Source organism: Leptonychotes weddellii, chromosome 6 (assembly GCF_054177405.1).
Source record: "Leptonychotes weddellii isolate Sample4059 chromosome 6, ASM5417740v2, whole genome shotgun sequence".
Classification (NCBI taxonomy): domain Eukaryota; kingdom Metazoa; phylum Chordata; class Mammalia; order Carnivora; family Phocidae; genus Leptonychotes; species Leptonychotes weddellii.
In genome coordinates, this window is record NC_138374.1 from 47,408,390 (window position 1) to 47,431,843 (window position 23,454).

Here is a 23,454-nt window from a genome sequence, read left to right on the forward strand (position 1 = left end):
GTTTTTCACAGATGGCTTTTATGATATTGAGGTATGTACCCTCTATCCCTATACTCTGAAGAGTTTTTATCAAGAAAGGATGCTGTACTTTGTCAAATGCTTTTTCTGCATCTATTGAGAGGATCATATGGTTCTTGTTCTTTGTTTTATTAATGTATTGTATCACGTTGATTGATTTGCAGATGTTGAACCAAACTTGCAGCCCAGGGATAAATCCCACTTGGTTGTGGTGAATAATCCTTTTAATGTACTGTTAGATCCTACTGGCTAGTATTTTGGTGAGAATTTTTGCATCCATGTTCATCAAGGATATTGGTCTATAATTCTCCTTTTTGATGGGGTTTTGTCTGGTTTTGGGATCAAGGTAATGGTGGCCTCATAAAACGAGTCTGGAAGTTTATGGGGTGGCAACTTTATCAGCAGATAGAATGGCAAGGCTTATCTTCCTAACCCGAGCTTCTGATTATAGGATGAACTCCAAAACATCGTTGCTTCTCTTAATAGTAGCATGGATCTGTCATTCATTTATCTGTCCTCTTAAAATTCATCTTTATTTTTCATCTACACCAATATCTGAAATAATGAACTCAATAATATTAATTGCCAGGTATATAAAAGGTATATATACCTTTCATTTGTACTTGAGGCTTCCCTTTTTTTCTTTTTAAAGATTTTTATTTATTTATTTGACAGAGAGAGACACAGCGAGAGAGGGAACACAAGCAGTGGGAGTGGGAGAGGGAGAAACAGGCTCCCCACAGAGCAGGGAGCCCGATGCGATGCAGGCCTCGATCCCAGGACCCTGGGATCATGACCTGAGCCAAGGCAGACGCTTAACGACTGAGCCACCCAGGCGCCCCGAGGCTTCCCTTTTATGTACAGAAAAGCAGAAGACTTTTGGGACCTTTTATGATTTAATTTGCTTTTTTTCCTTCAACTCTAGTGATGAGAAACCTTTTTAGTATAAAAGTCCAACTGTGAAAATGTAAAAATATTTATGGGCTACATAATTTTTCATTCAAAGTAAAAGTTTACAAAGTCCTATGGGAGGGAAAATAGATCCTTACAACCTAGAAACCCTAGGTGACTGAAAAGAAGCTTATCAATGAAGAAACTGTTGCTGAGTCTCAGCCACTAAAATGTTAAATAGCTAGGCATATTTAAGAAAGGCTAACAGGGAGATAGCTTCCTAATCTCTCATCAGGAAAGGACACTGCAGGCTCCAGTGGGAAGCAGGCCCATAGCTCCTCATCACTGTTCGAGCCTTTTCTCTTTACAGACTTACGGTCGATCCCATACAGCAACCACCTTGTTCTCTTGCTCAAATTCATCTTTCTCTAAACACATACAACTGTGTATTCGAGAATTCCAAGTGAGGACTGTCTACCACACTGTGAAAAGGCTGTAGACAAAAGAGCCAGCAATGAGAAATGAGAAGAGCCAAGAATCTTGTCAAGCGGCTTTGGCATTTCTCCGAACGGGAACAGAACTTCTTTTTGTCCTTTCTGTAAAGTTCTTGTCGTGCTCATGACAGGGGAGACTGCTTCACAGTGGGAGAAAAAGGCTCACTGAGCTCAATGGGATCACATTTACTTATGCAGTTCCTTCTCCCTACAAGGTAGAGACTCTTGACCTGAAACCCCTGGAGCTTCCAGGCCTACAGTGAATCCACAAACCTCTGGAAATTATACGTAATATTATACGGGCACATTTATGTGCATTTTTTTACATACAGATTAATGGCTTTCATCAGATTTTAAAAATTACCTTGACCCAAAAAAGGTTAAGAACAACTCCTTTAAGAACTGTACTCTTGGGGCACCTGGCTGGTTCAGTCAGTGGAGCATGCGACTCTTGATTTCAGGGTCATGAGGTCGAGCCCCATGTTGGGTATAGAGATTACTAAAAAATAAACTTAAAAAAAAAAAAGAACTATATATATATATATATATATATATTTTTTTTTTTAAGTGACCTCTACATCCAACATGAAGCTCAAACTCACAACCCCAAGATCAAGAGTTGCATGCTCCACCGACTGAGCCAACCAGGTGCCCAAGAACTGTATTCTTAAGTCTATTCTGTTAATACATTTGAAACCAGGTCTAACAGTGTACATGTCAAGGGGTGTTACTGAGGCCTGTTTGTATGGAGACCCTGTATATTCCAATTATCTCAAGATGTTTCATGACATTCTTGAAGCCAAATTAAACTTCATCTACACTAGTATCTAGCATATTTCATGCCCTAATGCCCATATTATAAAATTCCATAAAAATGAGGATCTTTTAGAACTTCACTGACTCTATGGATGAGTTCCAAAGAAGCCTATATTATACTGAGTTTTCCTAATAGCAAGCTATATATATTTAGTTTACAGGGGGGAAAGTTCTAAAAGTCAAGTCTTAAAGTAGGTAAAAGAATTATGAAACCAAATGAATAATGATGAAACAGAAACTGAAAAAAGCCTAGAAATAACCAACTTACATGATAACTGACTTAACTGGTTTTTTAAATAATGTGAAATAATTCCAATGTTTTCACTCTTTATGTTTCTTTTTACCCATCCTTCATAAAATATATGCCTACCCATGCCAGACTTCACCACCGCCCCTTATTCATCATAAGCCTATGGCTAGAAACTAAGATACCAGATTTCTATTTCAATTTCAACTTTACTACAAGGCATCTGCCTATTTTAAAAGTTCATCAAAGGAAAAGTTCACTTCCATCTCAAAAGAATAGAATATAATGATCTGTGTTAGCCATTAGTCAAAAAGAACACAGTATAATTAGCAGAGACTTGCTCTCTGAATCACTCTGTCAGGAGTTCCATCCGATCCGCTACCTAACTTGGGTAAGAGCAGAGGAACTTTACCTGGCTCGGAGGTCAGCCACTTGATCAGTCATCTGCCCCAGCATTTTACAGGTTCCCAGGATCTCCCTGCGTTCTTTGCCTGCACAGAGCTCACCAACTTTTCCAGCTTCATCTAAGATCTGTCTGATGGCCTGCTCACCGGCATCCCCTAAAATAAAGAGATATTCAATATCTACACTGTTGATGCATTAATTATTTAGGAAGGATGCTTTACAAGTCATTTCATTCATGAAGGAATGGATGATTTTAAACGGCAAGACAAGTGAATAGAAGACAATACATCTGATCACTAACAGCCAAGCAGTGCCCTTAAACCAGAGGGTGAGGTTTCAACCACAGATACTTCTAAAAAAGATACTTGGAATCATATCCATCTGAAGATGATAAGCAGCTTGTGGTAAGAATATGGATGATGAAAATAGGCTCAACTCATTTAATACTACCACCTCTAACCTCCATTAGGCTTTTCACATTCATTCAAATATTAATCTAAAACTGAATATTAGATTAGAGAATCCATAAAACCTAGCTCAATAACCCATTTGGGTCTTTACATAAGTCAACTTTGCTTTCCAATTCTTATTGGCATCATCATTTAATCTGCTTAATTAAATTACTTTGTTGACATAAATGGAATCTGCCCAGTGGGAACTATAAAGAGTTTTCTATTCAAAATAATTACCTTTCTGATTCAGAGAAGAAGTGAACCAATAATCTGGCAAAGAATGCCCAGTTCAGCTTGGCTAATTCCTCCATGATGAGAGGTGATTAGTCTTTGTCCTTCATCCTTTTAAGGACCAGTAATGCTTCAATTAGTCAAAACTATCAGAATATGGAGTATGCCCCTAAATGTTGCAGTAGTTATCTCAGGATTATGAGATTGTGGGAAGATTTCTTTCTTTTCTTTGCTTGATTTTTAGCTTGTTACTGTATCCGTCGGAAAAGAAGAACCAGAGGATTACCTGGGGAGGCACTGGGATCACGGAGCCAACCTTTGGCCTGGTTCAGTTTGGAGTCTATCGAGGCCAATGCTCTCTTCATGGCTTCAGTGTCCTTTTGAAGAGAAATACAATTATTTTCTTTGCAAAAATTGAGATACCATGATACACAGTAAGACAGGGAAAAAGTTACAGCACTTAACATACTGTAGCTAAGGTAGTCCTACAACAGCCTTGAAAATACTCTCATCACACCAGAATGCTTATTTCTGTCAAAATGCAGCATGATGCATGCAAATCTTCAGTTAATTCTATTTTGTTTTCTGATCTATTGCTAAACTGTGAAAACTGGTAAGAATCACTCAAGCCAAGAGATGCTTCATGTCTGCAGCAGGGAAAAGCCCTGTTGTCACATGCCTCATTATCAGCCTTCCACTCCACATTCATCTGCCGCAGCCCTGGCACAGCCCTCCCTGCATCCAGGAAGCCTCATTAGCACGTGGCGCCACAAATCACAGTTCTCTTACATCTCGCTCTGAAATACACAAACACTGGATGATGCTTCACTATACTGAATTAATCCGAGAAACTTGGAACTACTGCTTGGAAAAAAATTGAGAATTTTAATCTAGCAATTTAGTTTTAATTCCACAAATAAACCACTCCATGTAATGCAAGAAAGAAGTGTTATTCTGGCCTTCCCTGCCATCCTCCTCATCCTCCTCATTCTTAGCTCCCTTACCATCCTAACCCGGAAGAAGAGGCAGGATAAAATAAGTGGGTCTCAGTTGATTGTTTGCAATCAGGATTCATGATGGCTAGCATTAAACCCGGGACACAGCATGAAAAGCTGAAGCAGACTAAAAATACACCAACTGTTTGATGAAGTTTTTAAAATATAGAAAAATGTAGAGAACAATATAATAAATACTCATGTGTTCACCCTCACAACCGACAGGCTATCTCGTAAATCTCTATGTAAACACCTTAAAAGACAAATGAGTGGGTGGCTTAGTCAGTTAAGTGTCTGTCTCTTGATTTCAGCTCAGGTCTTGATCACAGAGTCCTGGGATCAAGCCCCAAGTTGAGCTCCACGCTCAACACCGAGTCTGCTTGGGATTCTTTCTCCCCCTCTCGCTCTGCCCCTCCACCCCCTCACACTCTCTTTCTGTCTCTCTCTAAAATATAAAATAAAATAAAATAAAACAAAACAAAACAAAAAGACAGCTGAACTCCCTTCTGCTCTAGGGAACTGGCTCTTACAGAGTTCCGTGCATGGAAGCGCAGAGTTAACCTCTGAAATTCTAGGCAATGCCCTGAATCCCTAACTTTTTTTCACTTTCCAGTCCTGCAAAACTGGGGTTCTTAAAGGTGTTTTATCACTACTCTTCCACACGGGGGCACGAGGAGCATCCCCACTTCTAATCCAAACAAGACCCAGCACTAGGACAAAATAAGTGCGGGCAGCGCTCAGAGGCTTAAGGTCAGCAGCCTGACCACAGCTTTTCCCACGTTCCTATGCAAACTATAAGGACTCTCAGCTTTAGGATTTCCACCTTCCCGATCTAAACAGATACAGATTGCTTTAACCTTGGCTATCAAAGGCTCTAAATAGCAAAATTCTCAGTCACAGCAACTAAAGAGAAATGAACTAAATTACTGAAAAAAATGTAAACAAAATATTTTTTATTATCAAGTTATATGGAATTATGGAGGCTATCTCTCAATAGAAGGCAGAGACTATCTATTTTGAAATTCATTTGTAATCAGTGCAAGTAGACAAATGGCATTTTTTAAGTGCTTTCATTCTCAAATGGCTTAAATATCTACTCCTCCTCCATCCTGTCCTACATTAATGTGCACAGCAAACCCTGCCTTTAAAAGTCAGCTTTCACTTGATGCCAGATTAGCAAGGCCCAAATCAATACCTGTTTAAAGAGGCTCAGGCAAATCCCAACCTCAGAGAACTAGATAGCCCTTAGGGTCTAACACAAGTTACAGGACTTTGTCTAGGTACAGGAAAAAAAAAACTTCACAATCTCTTATTAGGGAAGTATGTGCATACTCTAAAGAGAAATTATATCCACATAAAAATAATTTAAAATCTGTTAACCATTTCTCTAATACATTATTATTTTTTAGAGTGAAAAAAACTGGAGATTGATTTCATTTCAAAAATCTAAATTCAAGGGGAACAAAGATCAAATACTTTGTCTATTCTAGAATTAAAGGCTACTATTTGGGGGTGCCTGGCTGGCTCAGTCAGTAGAGCATGCAACTCTTGATCATGGGGTCATGAGTTCGAGCCCCACGTTGGATGTGGAGCCTACTTAAAAAAAAAAAAAAAAAAAAATCAAAAAGAGACAAGGCTACTAGTTTGGAAACTAACTTTAATTGAGGATTTCTTCCGTGTTAGGTTCTGTTTTAGGTATTGTTTCCCCTCATTACTTCATTGAACCTCAAATTTAAATATAATTTAATTTTACAAATTAAGAAACAAGGACTCAGTCCTACAAACCCAACTGATCTCAGGTTTGCTGACACCAAACCTATCTATTTTATATTAAATGAAATTCGTGAATTTTTTCTTTTACCAAGAAGAGTTGCTGAAGATTCTTCTAACCCTTTGTAATAGTCAGCAAGCCTTTGCCTTTTTGATTTTGGCTTTGGTTAATATTGACCAGAAAATAAGCTCTAGAAATCAAAATCCTAATCCTCACTACCCAAAATGACTTATTTTATTCTTCATTGCCCCAAAATGACTGAAACATAATGAAAAAAGTAGCTTTGCTCTATTCGGTATCCTCAAAAATCATGCTTTTTTTTCTCCCTAATAAAGCATGAATGGCCACCACACTTCAAGGAAAGAATCTAATTCTCAGGAAGTGAGTAATTTACTCCTGAGTGGGAAATGATGTGACCTCAATAAGTTAAAATTAAGAGGTGCTCATTTTCCCCTAAAAATGACCCACGGCAAAACTGAAATGAAGCTGCATTTTTTAAACTGGGAATTTTAGTTACCAAAGTTTTTAATAGCATGAATTTTAGACAATTTTGATGATTTAAAACAATAACTGAAAGGACCACCTTAGATTCTTTCTGGAACAGAACAAGTTTTGAATACTCATTTAAACACATTACACTTTAATGTCATACCTATTAAAATAAAAAATGTCCATGGGAACAGATATTTTGGTCTTCTAAGAATCTCATATATACTTCTTTTGAAGGGCAGTATTTATTATGGAATTGACAGAACTGTCATAAGCAGCATAAGAAGTATATTAATACTGGATATGCTACAAACCAATTCACTGAACAACTAAGACTAGAAGTCAATTTTGAGATATATTTATAGAGTGAAAATAACCATAACCCCATGGTCATCCATACCATGTATCACAAAGCTTTCAGTTAAACCATGTCAGGCCTAAGTGCCCAGAGTACAATCTGGGTATGAAATACAAGAGAAAAAAACATCTTCATTTGAGTATTTTCTCTGTAAAATCTCAAATTTGGGAAAGAGAAAAGTCTCCATCAATCTCTTCTCTGGGTTTTTGTTGTTGTTGTTGTTGTTGTTCTTAAGACTGAGTGTAAAAAAAAGACCAGATCTAGGCCTGAAGCTTTGGGGACAGCTGGTAGGGATCTGGTCACCTCCCCCAAGGTCCCTTTTACAGTAAAACTCTTAGAGGAGTTCAGGTTTTAAATGAAAAACCACACTGGTTTGGCTCTGTCCCACGCACACCAAAAGGTGGAAGGACAACCTTAAAAGAACTCCCTTTTAGGGGCGCCTGGGTGGGTCAGTCGTTAAGCGCCTGCCTTCAGCTCAGGCCATGATCCCAGGGTCCTGGGATCGAGCCCTGCATCGGTCTCCCTGCTCCATGGGAGGCCTGCTTCTCCCTCTCCCACTCCCCCTGCTTGTGTTCCCTCTTTCGCTGTCTCTCTGTGTCAAATAAATAAATAAAATCTTTAAAAAAAAAAAAAACAAAAAAAACTCCTTTTTACATGCTCTCCCAGGAACTGAAACACTCCTGAAACGTAATACAGAATTAGATCTAAAGAACACTGAATAGTACTGAGAACCACGGAGTTCCTCCTAGAGATAATCAAAGGGAACTTCAGAAGAAAAAGTGACGTTCTACAATGCCAGCTTCTAGAAAATTTTCAATAAGGGACTAAGGACTCCCTCTTGTTTGCTGCCCAACCTACTCTCCCTTTCCCCACGGACACTTCCCCTCCCCACACCCCAAACTCTGTTCCATTCCTGATGGCATTTCCACCCCTTCATCAGTGTTTTAAACAAAGATGTTTCTGGAAAGAATAAACTGGGCAGTAGAACAAAATCTTACAAACTACACTGAAGTGACAAAAGAAAGTTGTCTACCCCTGAGACTTCAGGTAAGTTACCCTCCCAGTCTTCAGTTCCTCATCTTTAAGAAAACCTTCCCAGCTCTAAAATTCAATGCCACCTATGTGCAGACAATCAGATGTACCAACTGAAAGATCACTTGGATCAGAAGGGAAATGTCAATTGTTTTAACATTTTGGGCTTTTCTCCAATTTGAGGGGAGGGGCTAAAATATCATAAATGCCTGAATTAACTATTTATCTCAAAGTCCAAGAGATAAGTCCTTTACTGTATTAGCTGCTAAAATAAAACACTCTAAGACTCATTAAGAAGCTCACATAGTGTCAAATCACTATGTGTACACCTGAAACTAATATAACATTGTACGTCAACTATATTCCAGTTATAAAAATAAAACACCTAAAGGAGAATCATTTTAATTAACTGATTCAATCTTAAATCACGTTTCATTTTCATAGTAGACATTCTAATAATAAAGAAAAAACCTCACATACTTATTTTTTCAAAAATGAAATAAAATTAACACAAACCTCAGCGGTCTGTAGTTAAGAGCAAGTATTATAGGCTGATGTGTTCTAACCAATATTTCCTTCTTTGGTAGGGTACAGAAATCTTCTGTGCAAGACATCTGAGTCAGTCATTACATTTAGCCCACCACCAGCCTAGGCCCACAGTGGCAGGAAACCACCACGAGAACTAATTCTGAGTAACAGCATGTAATGCCTCCAGGTACAAGTTGTACGAGCACCTATGGAGTGTTCAAAAAATTCTTAGCTTAAAATTTTTCTCACTTCGTCTTAAATCTCAGCATGCATCAAGAAACAACTAATATAAATACAAAAAAAGAGAGAGAGAGAGATTAAGTATAGACTGCTAAATTTACAAAGGGCGGAATTAGATTTGTGTTTAATTCACAAATTTGTTTGTTTCATAATGTACCCTAAATTAATTTTTAATGATCACCATACAATGACTGCTGATTTCAGGAGGGGGAAATTGTTATTTTCAAAATAAAATGAGGCATTTAAACTCAAAGTACTTTTAAATGTGTAAATCTGTAATTTGAATGTAGGTATAAAAGGTAAAATAATCAGCTCCTGCATTGCCTCTTTAAAAACTTAACTTATTCGGCAAAACGCGCTTTTTACCAAAAATTGTTTCCACTTACTTTCTTCCCCCACTTTTCTAGAGGAACCATCACTTTCCAGGAGAAAACTGCACCAATGGGGAAGCATGAAACAAGTATGGTAAGACAAAGTTAATTCTTAACTGGTAGGGTCAAGAGGAGGAAAAAGATAGCATGTGTTAAATAGAATGGGGACCCAGGCCACAGACAGACTCAAGGTCTGATTAATCCACTGCTTACAGTCGAGCAGTGAAAGAGCATAATGCTACTAAACTGAAAAATAACCAAAATTCTAGTTACCAGTTTCCATTTCCAAGGTAAAAATTTTTTTCTAATTATTCTTGCAACTAATAAAAACAGTCACACTTAAGGGGTGGGGGGAAGTAGAGTGGATGGGTGGGAAGTAAGCTCTGTCATGTATATCTTTTTATAGCATTTTGATTTCTGAACCAGGTAAATGTAAAACAAAAGCAAAATGAGATTTAAAAATAAACATTTCTTGTTTGTTCTGATGTCATTATGTACTTGAGTTTCTTTTGGCTGAACTAATTTTATTTACTTTCTTTCATTCTGACATTTAAGTTTTGCAGCACCCATTACAGTCTAGTTCCTTCCAGATCAGCATAAAACTGAGACAGCTATAAGAATGTACACAGCATCTCTCAATGGCACTGGCACAAAATAAAGCTCAGCAACCCCTATTTACTAAATGATGGGTAACTTTTCCCCTCCAAACACAGAAAAACATTGAGGTTGTAAGGCCTGCTCCGCTTTTTTGCTATTTCTCATCTGCTAGAAGCAAAGGAGAGAGAATAAGGAAAGAGATTAGGTTAGGGAAAGGTGAGGTCATGGAGAACCATGGCTGATTCACAGCTTAGCAGAACATGCAGTGAACCACGGACTGAAGTTAGGAGAAACTTTAGATACACTTAACTTTTTCCCTTTTGATTTTGAAGGCTAGGATCATTGTGAAGGACAGGTGCCCCATCTAAACTCCTGAGCCTATTCATTTTCACAATGGGTTGAAAACCTCAATGACACATCTCCAAAAGCAAAATTCTAGAGCCTGCAAAGGAGACTGGGAGGAAATGCAAACAGAGAGGTGACATCGGCTGGGAGTTTCATTCCCCAAGAGCAGGGTCCACACAGGTCACCTGGAGGTCACCCAGCTGAGAGAAACTTGCCCCTCAAATGAAGTCGGTGGGAATGACCAGGCCAAAACGGTTCTCGGGAGCCTGTTTAAAAAGATGAAAGCACCCACCAAATATAGAAAGCCTGATATCCCCTTGTAATGTCTTTTCTTCTGCTTTCCCCAAAGAAATCGCTCAATATGAGCCAGAGTCAGTCTGCCTGGCACAGCCCCGAGTCCCAGATGAAATGACATTCTGACGCATATTCGAGCACAGTGTTACACACCGGCACACGGAAAAAGGCACAGCACACAGCACAGGAAAACCTCACAGACATGCTTTTTTCTCTTTTGAAGCAAAAAAGAGACGAGAGGGCAAGAGAAAGCTTACCTTCTAAATGTGAGAAAAAGAATAAAACAAACAAGAGAACAAAAAAAAGATGCATAAAGAAGTCATAACAGGGAAGTGAAAGTTGTCAAATATGCAAAAGCAAAATTAAGTAAAATACCAAAGACTTAAAATGATTCCACCATCTAGATTTAAAACACAGTCTTAAAACTCGTTCAAGAACTTTGTGCCTCTGTGAACAAATCCAGAGTCAAGAGAAGCTGATTTCCTTCTGCGTATTTAGATTCACTTTCTGGGCAATGTAATTTTCAGACCCCAGCTTTGACCTTACCTTCCTGGTGTCCTGGAGAACAAATACAGCCCTACTGGGTACCCAATGGAAGTCACACTACAAATCCCCTCTTTGCTACCAGCCTGCTGGGGGGCCCTGGAAATATCATTTGGGTCCCATGTGGGGAAGCTGGATCCTGCAGACAGTGTGTTTCCCCCACTGCTCGTATCTTGGGCTCCTACGAGGAGAGTGTAAACCCAAGTGCCTCTGTTCTCCTAGTCACTAGACAGAGAGAAGTAGACCAGAGCAGCAGTAATATAAGACCACGGCTGCAAGGCTCTGGGAGGAATCCACCAACCCTTTTGGAGGCCAGGAGGAAATTCTAGATAAAGGGTGAGGGGACCCCTCAAAACTCACTGACGAATGTGAAAACTAATATTTTAATTAAGCTTTCCTTAAGGAAAATGGTATGACAAATGGACACACCTAGAAATGCCAGGAGTTTCCTCTGTAGATTTCTTAGGTCAGAGGTTGGTTAAGGAAAAGTTTCCATAAAATTCGGTCACAGTCATGTTCTGTATCTTACTCAGTCACCTAGCAACAACCATCCACATAAAAAGGCAGGGTTCCCACCCAGGGGAGTATGCACCATACAAGAATTCCTCCACCAGACCCAATGAGTGTCCAGCTTGAAGAAAAAGCTACACATCTCAGCCTTCAACCCCACAAACCTATTTATTTGTTCTAGCCTGGGGCAAAGGAAGTTTGCAAAAGCAGCAAGTAACCCATGAAACCCATGAAAAGTGAAGTAAAAATTATTTCATAATATCTGAGGGGTCTTACGCTACCCACAATTACAAGATAAAGTGTGAGGGGAGAATTCAGGAGTTAGCTTATTTCCCCTCCAGTAACACTTACCTTGCTGGCCCAGGCATCTTCATCCCAAGAAGTGAGTTGTAATACACGAATGATCTCATTAATTTCAGCACTCATCTTCTCTACAGTAAAATTGCGGTTTTTCAAAGCTTCTTCTATTCCTTGGTTTTTTGAATTTTTAGTTGTTACAAAAATCTTCATAGCTGTAAAAATAAACAAACGATCAGAAACTAAGCTTGGAATTTAATCTTGCTGTATAACAACATTCACACAAGATGTTCCACACTTCGAGTACATGTTCTGAGTTTCTAAGGTCTTAAAAAGAATATACTAGGCTGGCTCAGTCGGTAGAGCATGTGACTCTGGATCTCGGGGTTGTAGGTTTGAGCTCCACATTGGGTGTAGAAATTACCTAAAAAAATAAAACCTTAACAACAACAAAAAAGAATATATTAAAAACAAAACAAAAAAACACTGCAAGTGTGCCAATAAAGTTCTAATATCAGCAACTTTAAGGTACAAGACATCATTAAAACATGATCAAGGAGCTAATTTAACATGTGTATCCTGAGGAGCTACAATCCCAAAATATCCAATATCTTTCTAAATCACTTATCATCCCAGCCCTGACACTGGCCCCATCTAACACACACCGAACAGGACAAGATGAAAACAGTAAAACTCTAACTGGAGTATCCTGCTGCACCCAATCCTAATGGAAGATCCCAAAGTGTCAGGTTTCTCTTCCAGAATTTCTCTCATCATGTAGCAGGAAATTTTTAACCCCCAAGAGTAAAGAAGAAAACAATAATAATTTGAAGCACAGGAGAAAGAGAATATCTTCTCAGGAAATAACTGAAATTGTTAAAACAAACACTGATCAACACTTTATTGAGTTACCCAGATGAGAAAGAAATCTTACTCCCAAAACCCTTCTAGCTCATGGAACAACTGGCCTCAAAAACATATTTCCCATGGGGATTTTAAGACTCTACTTAGAAATGTTTTTGTTTTCTAGTCCATATAAGTTACAGGCTTTCTGAGCTCTTACCCTCACCTCTCCTTTTCTAGCTACTATCTGAAATGACAAAGCAGGGACGTAGGAGCTGGGGGTGACTGTGACATGCCTCGTAAGATTCTGAAAATAGAGCTGCCCTCTGAGAGTTAAACTAATTAACCCTTAACTTGATTAAGATAACTTATGTAAACCATGAGGTGTCTGGTACATACTAGAGACCCAGTGAGTACAGATCCCTTTTGCTAGCTGAGACAGCAGCCACCAGGCTCTACCCAGTGGGGAAGGGGTCCCATGTGGTATAGACCACCAACTCTGTAATGTAGAGAACAGTTAAATTTCTTTTAGGAAAAACGGTGTTAGCATAACACTGAAAAGGGCTTTGGGTTCACTTCTTTTTTTTTTTTTTTTAAGATTTTATTTATTTATTTATTTATTTATTTATTTGAGAGAGAGAGAGAGAGAGCACAAGAGGGAGGAGCGGGAGAGGGAGTAGCAGACTCCCCGCCGAGCAGGGAGCCCGATGCGGGACTCGATCCCGGGACTCCAGGATCATGACCTGAGCCGAAGGCAGTCGCTTAACCAACTGAGCCACCCAGGCGCCCTGGGTTCACTTCTTTATCCTACAATGCTCTATAATATCCATGCCAGCTCCTAATTTCTTTTCATAACACAAATAAAAGTGTAAAAATTCCTATGTCCAAGGGCCGCCTGGGTGGCTCGGTCAGTTGAGCATCTGCCTTTGGCTCAGGTCATGATCCCAGGGTCCTGGAATCGAGCCCCGCATCGGGCTCCCTGCTCAGTGAGGGGCCTGCTTCTCCCTCTCCCACTCCCCCTGCTTACGCTCTCTCTGTCAAATAAATAAATAAAATCTTTAAAAAAAAATTTTCTATGTCCAAGACTAAAGTTTCTAGATATCCCACCTCCCAGCAAAGGGGCCTACTAGAACTTCAGAACAGAGTGAGGCAACAAGAAGCGCAGCTTCAAACAAAGAACAGGAGCAGGAGAGCACTTCGGAAGATGAATACTGGTTCTTAGCCAATCACCTGCAGCCATCAGGTAGCACCCAATCTATCAGGCCTCGTTTTTACCCAGCCTGAAGGACATGCAACTAAGCAGTAAAAGAAAATTAACATCAGAGTTTAGAATACGTTGACTTTTTTTCTTTTCTTTTTTTTTTTTTTCCTGTAAGACCAGATACAGGCAGAAAATACCTGAAATGAGAACTGGCAGCAATTCTTTCACGGTGTTCATGGAGTTCACCAACATCACTCGGTGCTCCTGGTGAGTCAGTTCCTGCTGCCTTTCATCAATCATCTTGGCCATCTTTGTCATTCCTGGGGCACAAGGAATAAATTGTGCAGGGTTAAGAGTGAAACGTTCCAGACTCTGGCATTCTGAGCCTAAATCCATTATGAACAACTATGAAAATCCAAACTGATTGCCCAGAGAAATATCACTGAACTGTAGCATTTATGATATAGAATCTTCTGGACAGGTCGAACTTAATGCAACTTCATTCATTTCAATTGAAAGTAATTTATTAAATGTAAATCCTAAATATGACCTCATTTTCACACATTTGACATAAATACATTCACAAATACAAAAACATACTGAAAAAACAAATACGTATTTGTAAAAAATAAATAAAAATATTTTTCCTGGTTATTACCACGCATACCGGGTTCGTGTCACGGATCTGGCCACTGCGCCTACGTAAGCATCTCATGTGAGCCTAGTACTGAGAAGCCAGTGGCTGAAGAAAATCTTAAGAATTACAACAATGTGTTTTGTTTTCACCTTTATATTTTTCTGTTCTTTCCAATTGTCCAAAATAAGCATGTACTATTTTTATAATTAGAAACAAACAAAAATATTATAAAAATAATTATAGTTAGGACAGCAATCAAAAGCATCTGGTGTTTTGGAATCGGCCTGCTAGCCCTTTTTGTTTACTTTGGTTATTATTCAAAGGTGCTATGTGATTCTCTAAAGCTTTGATTTTCAAACTGCTCATAGGATTTCTTAAGGTTTCACAGATCATCAAGGGGTACCAAAGGGAGATGGAAAAGGAGGGGTTGTCCCTGCTCCATTCAGAGTAGCTCCACTTTTGTCTTTTATATGTTGAGATTCTGCCTAAGATTTTATTTGAAGAAATAAACTTCTTTTCCCAATGCTATGGGAAAGTTTAAAGAACACTGCTCTAAAGGCATTTCCTGCTGATCTTCAATGATGGCTCAGAGAAATTCTTAAATGCTGTAAGTTTACAGAATGACTGTATCGGAACCTCATGAAAACACTGTTAAGAATCATTTTACCTAATACAAAAGACTTTTATGAGGTGGTATGCGATCTTTAATACTGACAAGTTAAACATCTGATGTTTGGTCTCAATCATACTTTAAGAACCCTCCAGTTCATGTTACATGGCTCTAACAGAAAAAGCTGGTATCTGTTCATGTATTTTGAATATTCAATTCTCGGGTGACTAAACAATCATTTCAAAATGAGATTTAGTCACAGTAGTTCTTCTCTCCTTCTAGGTCTGATTATATTATGCAGCCTCGGGCTAGGGCATGAATCCATAATAGTAGGCGGGCTAATTAAACGCGCTAAGAGGTCATTAAAGAGCTACAGGCTAGCTGGCAGACAGCGAAGGAATGCTGTATAATGTGGAATGGAGAGGTCAGAATTCAGGGTGGCCTTAAGCATTACACTAATAGAAAAGTATTTCCTACATTCTCCAGCAACATTTGCAATGCCTAGTTTAATTCATTAGGCAGGGCCAGGATTTGTAGAAAGCAAATTCAGCTTTCAGAGACAATGATATCTCCTCAGTAGAAACACAGTGTCAGCTCCATCAACAGAGAAGATACACCTCAAAGCCCAATGCATCATTACTTATCTTCTGCAAAAAGCAGGGGGAGTTCTCCTTCCACCTCGATCAGACATGGACAATCCATAAAAACATTTTATTATGAAAACTGGACATGACTAACCTGGTCCAAGATTCTTTGTGTAGGTGACCAAATCTTCCATAGTTTCCACCACCTCTGCCACTGTAAGATATTCCAAAATTCCTTTGCAAACTCTAATAATTTTACGAACCTGAAAATGCATTTCAGTTTTTAGTCGAGTGAGTGAACAATAAGTGGAAAACATGCTAATTCAGCTGGGTAGCTATTCAACATTTTCTCATCCTAAATCATCACCAATCCTCCATTATTACCTTCAAGACTATCTTTAAGACTTTTGTCTGGAAGAGGTCTGCATGGGCCTCAGATTGCCTACCTCAGCCTCATCGAAGGTGAGGAGCAGGTCTGATGTGCCAGAGAGGATGCCCCTTGACCCATCGATTAGATAATCTCGAGCAGGCACTGAGTAAGGGTCTGACTGAAGCATCTGGGCTGCCTGGACAAGCTTGGTGCAAGCATTCTCAACCCTGTGGGGAGGAACATGGAGTTAACTCCCTGGCAGAACCAAGCAGAAGAATAGGACATGCAAATGTAAAGAATGTAAAGGGACATATTCACATTTTTTTTCAGACATGGAAAACAGCCAAGACCAAGTTACAATAGGACTTAAGTTTTTAGCTCTTAAAATCTACAATTAAGGGCTACACATCCATTCATCCATCCGTTCATTCATTCATTCATCTCATTCACTGCACTAAGCCCTTGTTCTTTGTTATTTCCTGGCAACAAAAAATGATGACAAAATGTTTTAGACCTTTCACTTTAGGTTGCTATACATCTCGGCAACTCCTTTGTTTTCTTCTTTCTCACCCTATACACACTGCCATTAAAAGACACTACACAAAGAACGGAAATCCTTGACAACAGTTTCGGATTTATTATCTGGAACTAAAATGCCAAAGCACTGTGTTAAGTGAAATTTAATAATCAGATAACAGAAAGGATTAGGAGGAAACAAAAAGTATGAAGTAATGCATAAATTTCCCATTCATCTAGCTAAATGGATTTGACAAATCCACTGGACTGTTTGAAAACAAACCTATAAAACTATATTGTTAATTAAAATGTCACTAGTGGGGCGCCTGGGTGGCTCAGTTGACTGCCTTCAGCTCAGGTAATGATCCTGGAGTCCCAGGATCAAGTCCCGCATCGGGCTCCCTGCTCAGCAGGGAGTCTGCTTTTCCCTCTGACCCTCGCCCCCTCATGTACTCTCTCTCTCTCTCATTCTCTCTCTCTCAAATAAATAAGTAAAATAAAATAAAAATAAAAAATAAAATGTCACGAGCATTAATAACTGAACCAGTTATTGATAGTTTAATGTTAATACAGTTTAATAATACAGACAACCTGATCATATGTAACAATGAATGAATGAATGAATGAATGAATCAGTAAAGAGCAAGACCTCATTGCTGTGGCTTTGGATCACTCTTAAAAGACTGGTTGTTTACTGTTCCTTTTTAAATTTTAAATTAAATTTTTAATTTAATTTTAACTTATAGAGATATGTATATTCATATATATGACAGTCAGTGAAAAATCACCTTCTTTCCACTATCTCCTAGGCATTCATATTCCATCTACTTGCAACTAACGTTATGAGACTCCTCTGTATTCTTTAAAATAAGACACTTCATGCGTAAGAAACAAAAACAGGCTTCCACCTTTTTTATACAAATAGGATCATACCAGGCATACTCTGCATTCTGCTTTTTCCACTTAATTTAACTTAGAGATATTCTAATAAAAGTACATAAAGAGCCTCCTCATTCTTTAATACAGCTACATAACTAGTCCATAATTTATTAGCCTGCTACAAAAAAATCACCTTGAAAAATATCATTGTATAACGTATATATCTGTAGGATACAGGCCAGAAAGGAATTGCTGAATCAAAGGTGTAGACATTTACAATTTTGACGAATGTTGCTGTATTACCATCCACAGAGGTTATTAACATTCCCCCCACAATGGATGACAGCAGTACCTGTTTCCTCAGTCTAAACAAGTTGGTATATAATCAAACTTAAGTTTATCTTCACCAATATGAGAGACCAAAACTGGATCTCAACACAGTTTTTTAATTAAGGTGAAATTCACATAACACACAATTAGTTGCTCTAAAGGGTACATACAATTCAATGGCATTTAGTGTATTCACAATGATGAGCAACTACCACCTCTCTCGGGTCAAAACTTTTATCACTTCAGAAATGCACCCTGAAACATAGCATGCAATCACTCCCGATCTCCCCCTTTCAAAACCCCTCCCCTCGTGACCACTAATTTGCTTTCTGTCTCTATGAATTTACCAACTCTGGATATATCATATAAAAAGAATCATGTGACTATGTGACTTTTTGTGTCTGGCTTCTTTCACTTAGCATAAATGTTTTCAAGGTTCATCCAGGTTACAGCATGTGTCAGTAGTTTGTTCTTTTTCATACCTGAATAATATTTTATTATATGTATATATGCAAAAATTTGAAAATTTGCTTATCCATCCATGTATTGATGGACATCTGGGTTGCTTCCACCTTTTGGCAATTATGAATAATGCTGCTACTAACATTCATACATAATTTCCATGTGGATTCAGGTTTTCATTTCTCTTGAATATATACCTACAAGTGGAAGTCTATGTTAATTTTTTGAGGAAATGCCAAACTGTTTTCCACAGCAATTGCACCACTTTACATTCCCACCGGCTTTATAGAAGGGTTCCTATTTCTTCACATCTTTCCCAACACTTGTTATTTTTTGGTTCTTAAGGTTTTGGGGGGTTAAAGCCATCCTACCAGGTGTGAAGTGGTATCTCATTATGGTTCTGATGTGATTTCTTTACTGACCAAAGATGTTGTTGAACATCTTTTCATGTGCCTGTGGGCTATCTGTATATCTTCTTTGGAGAAATGTTTATTGAAGTCCTTTGTTCATTTTTTAATTGGGATGTTTGTCTTCTTGTTGAGTTGTCAGAATTATTTATATACTCTGGGTATTAAATCTTTATCAGATACATAATTTGCAAATATTTTTTCCCTATTTTGCAGGTGCTTTTTACTCAACATAGTTTTAATTTGCATTTATTTATTAATGAAGTTAAGAATATTTTTATATTTTTTAAATTGCAAAATAAAATTATACACTGTATGACCATTATGCTCAAGCAAATATCACATATACAACAATCATACTTCAGAAATGAAACATTACCAAGTACTTTAGAAGCCCCACCCTAACCAAATGTTCCTTATTTCCCAGAACGAATCATTATCCTGAATTTTAATTATTCTCCTGATTTTTTGTATACTTTCAGCACCTATCTATCTATACATACCTAAACAAGTATCATTTAGTTTTGTCTATACATATTAAAATCTTAAATAAGTGTAATTGTACTGTTATATATGCTTCTGTGACTGTTCTGTTGTTCAATATTATGATTTTGAGACCCATCATGTTGAGGACTATAGCTAATGTGTCATATTCCACTGTATGGATATACCATAATTTACCCATTCGACTTCTGATTGACATTAGAGGTATTCTAGGTTATTATATTTTTTACTGGTGTTTATATCAATACTACTACTATGAACATTCTTATACTGGCTTCTGGTGCACACAAACAGTGTATCTAGTAGTGGAAAAACTGGGTTGCAGAAAATGCTATATTCAACTCTACCAAGGAAAGCCAAAGAGTTTTCCAAAGTGATTACACCAATTTAATACGCGGACCAGCAGTGTTCACAATCGCTCCACAAGCTTACCTTGGCATTGTGAATTTTTAATATGTCAATGTGGTCATTGTGAAATGCTAAATCATTGTGAATTTAATTTGCATGTCCCTCTTACTAAGGAAACTGTTGTGGGTGGAGTGGGTTTGTTTTGTTTTGTTTTGTTTTTTAATGTTTATGGGCCCCAAGAGTTTTGACAGGTAGCATTTTTGTTATTATCCAGCTCTCAATAATTTTCATTATGACATCTCTGACAATGAATTGTTGGATATACTTTAAAAAAAACATAAGGGGCTTTTCTAGTTATCTTTTTGCTATTGATTTATCATTAACTGCATCATGCCAGAGAATGTGGCCTGTAAGATAACAAGGCTTTGAATTTTGAAATGTGTTGAGGCTAGCTTGATGGCTTAACACATGATCAATTTTTATAAATTTTCTATGTGTGCCTGAAAAGAATGAGTATGCTCCAATTTTTACGTGAAATATTTTACATATTCCATTAGCTCAAGCTTGTTAATTAAAACTGTTCAAATTTTCTATATCCTTGCTGATATTTATTGTCTTTTATCTATCAATTACTGAGTGATGAAATCTCCTACCATAACAACAGATTAGATTATATCTCCTTGTAGTTCTATTTGTGTTATATATATATATATATAAGCTAACTTTTTAGGTACATATAAGTTTACAATTATTATATAACCTGAACCTATTTATCATTATGTAACACCTCTCTATATCTCCAATAATGTTTGTTGCCTTAATGTCTAATTTGTCTGACATTAATATTGCAAATCAGTTTTCTTTGGCTATTTTCAATTTCTCTGTCACACTGTGTTTTAGATATATCTTTTTAAATAACATATAGCTACATATTTTTAATCCAGTTCAGGAACTTTTAACTTAATGATTTAGCCCATTTAAATGTATTAATATTATTGGTATATTTAGAATTATTTTTTTTTCCTAAGATTTTGTTTATTTATTTGAGAGAGAGAGCAGGGGAGGAGAGGGAGAAGCAGACTCCCTGCTGAGCAGGGAGCCCAACTTGGGGGCTTGATCCCAGCACTCTGGGATCATGACCTGAGCAGAAGACAGACGCCCAACCGACTGAGCCACCCAGGCAACCCACCCTTTTTTTTTAGATTTTTTTTTTTTTTTTTTTTTTTTTTAGAGAGAGAGAGAGAAAGAGAGGGAAGGGCAGAGGGACAGGGAAAGAGAGAATCCTAAGCAGGCTCCACACCGAGCACAGAGCCCGACTCGGCACTCAATCCCACCACCCTGAGATCATGATCTGAGCGTTAATCAAGAGTCAGACACTTAACCAACTGAGCCACCCAGGTGCCCCTAGAATTATTTTCATATCTTATTATTTATTTTCCATATGGCCTGTAACTTTAACATATTTTTCCCTATCTTTTTTTGGGGGGGGGGAGGGAGAAGATTGCTAGTTTTTTCTACCTTTTTCTTATTCCCTTTACAATTTTAAAGGTTATACACTCTGTGCTTTTTGTGGTTACCTTAAATACTTCAGCATGCATAGTTGGCGTGTTAAAAATCTAAAATAAAAGCTGTCCTCTTAACACAGTTGGCAGTTCATCAGTCTCATAAAAATCTAAAATGAGTCAATATTTTTACCTTCTTCCCAAACAAAAAATGATCTTAGGATACTTAATTTCCAATCATCCCTTTCCTGAATTCCCAATCATCCCTTTCCTGACCTTTATGCTACTGTTTTCAAGCTTTGTTTTGTTTACATTGTTTTCATGTATAAAATGTTATATCTTTCATTTTAAACCTTTAAATCTTGTTAGATTTTACATTGTTATACTATATAAGTCAAAGTTTGTTTATATTTACCAACAAAGTGTCCCATATTTTGGATAATCATTCCCTCGCATATCTCAGGCCTTACATCTAGAATCATCTGATTCTGTCTGAATTACATTCTTCAGAATTTCCTCTACTAAGAGAATGCTGGTGACAAAATGTAACCATTTTTGTTTGTTTGAAAATGTCTATTTTGTCTTCTACTTCAAAGACTGTTTCAGTAGTACAGATTTCTAGGTTGACAGCCATTTTATTGCACATTGAAGGTATTATTTCACTATGATGTAACAAAAGAAGCAGAAAAAGATACAAAGACAGAAGCAGAGGTAAGAGTGATGCAGGGCTACAAGCCAAGGAATTTGAGCAGCTTCTAGAAGCTGGAAAAGGCAAAGAAACAAATTCTCCAGAAGAAACACAATTAACCCATCTTGGACTTCTGAACTCCAGAACTGGAAGACAAAACATTTGTGTTGTGTTTGTTACAGCAACAATATGACACTGGCCTCCAACTGAAATCTGCCAGGAATTAAAGAGGCATGAAAACACCACCCACAATGAAAAGAAAAAACAATAATTCAAAAACAACCCAGAAATGACACAGATGATAGAATTAATAGACAAGAATGTTAAAACCATTATTACTACTGTATTCTATATGTTCAAAAGCTAAAGGAAAGTTTTTGAGTATATTAATAGATAAATGAAAGATATAAAAACAAGCCTCAAACAGAACAACTAGAAATGTGTCTCAGATATAAAAATACACTCAATAAATTACTAGCAGATAAGATATGGCATAAAAAAAGATCAGTGAAATTCAAGTCATAGCAATTAAAATTATCCAAAATGAAACAAGGGAGAAGAAAAGACTTAAAAAAAATGAACAGAACATCACTGAGCTGTGGTACAACTCTAAGCAGCCTGATATATTTGCAATTTGAGTCCCCAAAAGAGAGGAAGGAGGGAGACAGAAAACAGTATTTGAAGAAATGATGGCCAAAATTTTTCTATATTTAATGAACACTATAAAGCCCCAGGTCCAAAAAGCTCAATAAACCCCAAGCACAAAAAATATCAAGAGAACTACAACAAGGCACATCATAAATTGCTTAAAGGAACATAAATAAAATTGCTTAAAAACCAAGATTAAAGAGAAAATATTAAAAGTAGCAGGAGAAAAATGACACTTTAAATACAGAGGAACAAAGAATAACAGACTTCTCATTAGAAACAATGCAAGCCATAAGACAGTGAAGCACTGAAAGAAAAAAAAACAAACCTGTCAACCTCAAAAATCTATACCCCAAAAAATATGCATTTCAAAAATTAAGGTGAAATAAAGACTTTTTCAGATATGTAAGAGCTGAAAGAATTCAGCAGCAGCAAACCTGAACTATAGGATAAGTTAAAGGAAATCTTCAGGAAGAAGAAAAATTATACCAGATGGAAACTTAGATTTAAAGGGGGGGAAAAAATGACAACTAATAAACAACAAAATGTTATAAATAACTAAATGTTAACTATGTGAGTAAATATAAAAACAATTCTTATTATTTAAATATGTTTAAAAGACAACTGACTAAAGTAAGAACTTTTTAAAAAATGAAGTTTCAAAAAAGTAAATTTGATTCAGCTGGCTAGATACACAATGAGGACTGGCTTTGCCAATGATTATGGCAGATGTTTTCCATAAATCAAATGAACCAAAATTACATGGAAACATATTTAAGACAGGTATATAATACATAATATGGCAGAAAATACATGCTGTGCAACTAGTTAAACTTATGATTTAAAAATGTTTCTGGTACCATATGAGCCAGCAATTGCACTACTGGGTATTTACCCCAAAGATACAAAAGTAGGGATCCGAAAGGGTACGTGCACCCCGATGTTTATAGCAGCAATGTCCACAATAGCCAAACTGTGGAAAGAGCCAAGATGTCCATTGA

The 23,454-nt window shown here is 37.5% G+C and overlaps 1 protein-coding gene across 2 annotated transcripts in view; it reads right to left on the bottom strand.

Moving 5' to 3' along the window:
* The window catches only part of VCL (vinculin), a 112,028-nt gene that overhangs the window by 31,750 nt on the left and 56,824 nt on the right, over positions 1–23,454 (bottom strand). For both annotated transcript variants that reach the window (XM_006733451.3, XM_006733452.3), the window contains exons 3-8: positions 16,246–16,396; positions 15,954–16,062; positions 14,166–14,288; positions 11,979–12,139; positions 3,841–3,931; positions 2,879–3,026 (exon numbers count right to left, since the gene is read on the bottom strand). In XM_006733451.3, coding sequence (XP_006733514.1) covers positions 2,879–3,026; positions 3,841–3,931; positions 11,979–12,139; positions 14,166–14,288; positions 15,954–16,062; positions 16,246–16,396 — 783 coding nt within the window. The remainder of the gene's footprint in view (positions 1–2,878; positions 3,027–3,840; positions 3,932–11,978; positions 12,140–14,165; positions 14,289–15,953; positions 16,063–16,245; positions 16,397–23,454) is intronic.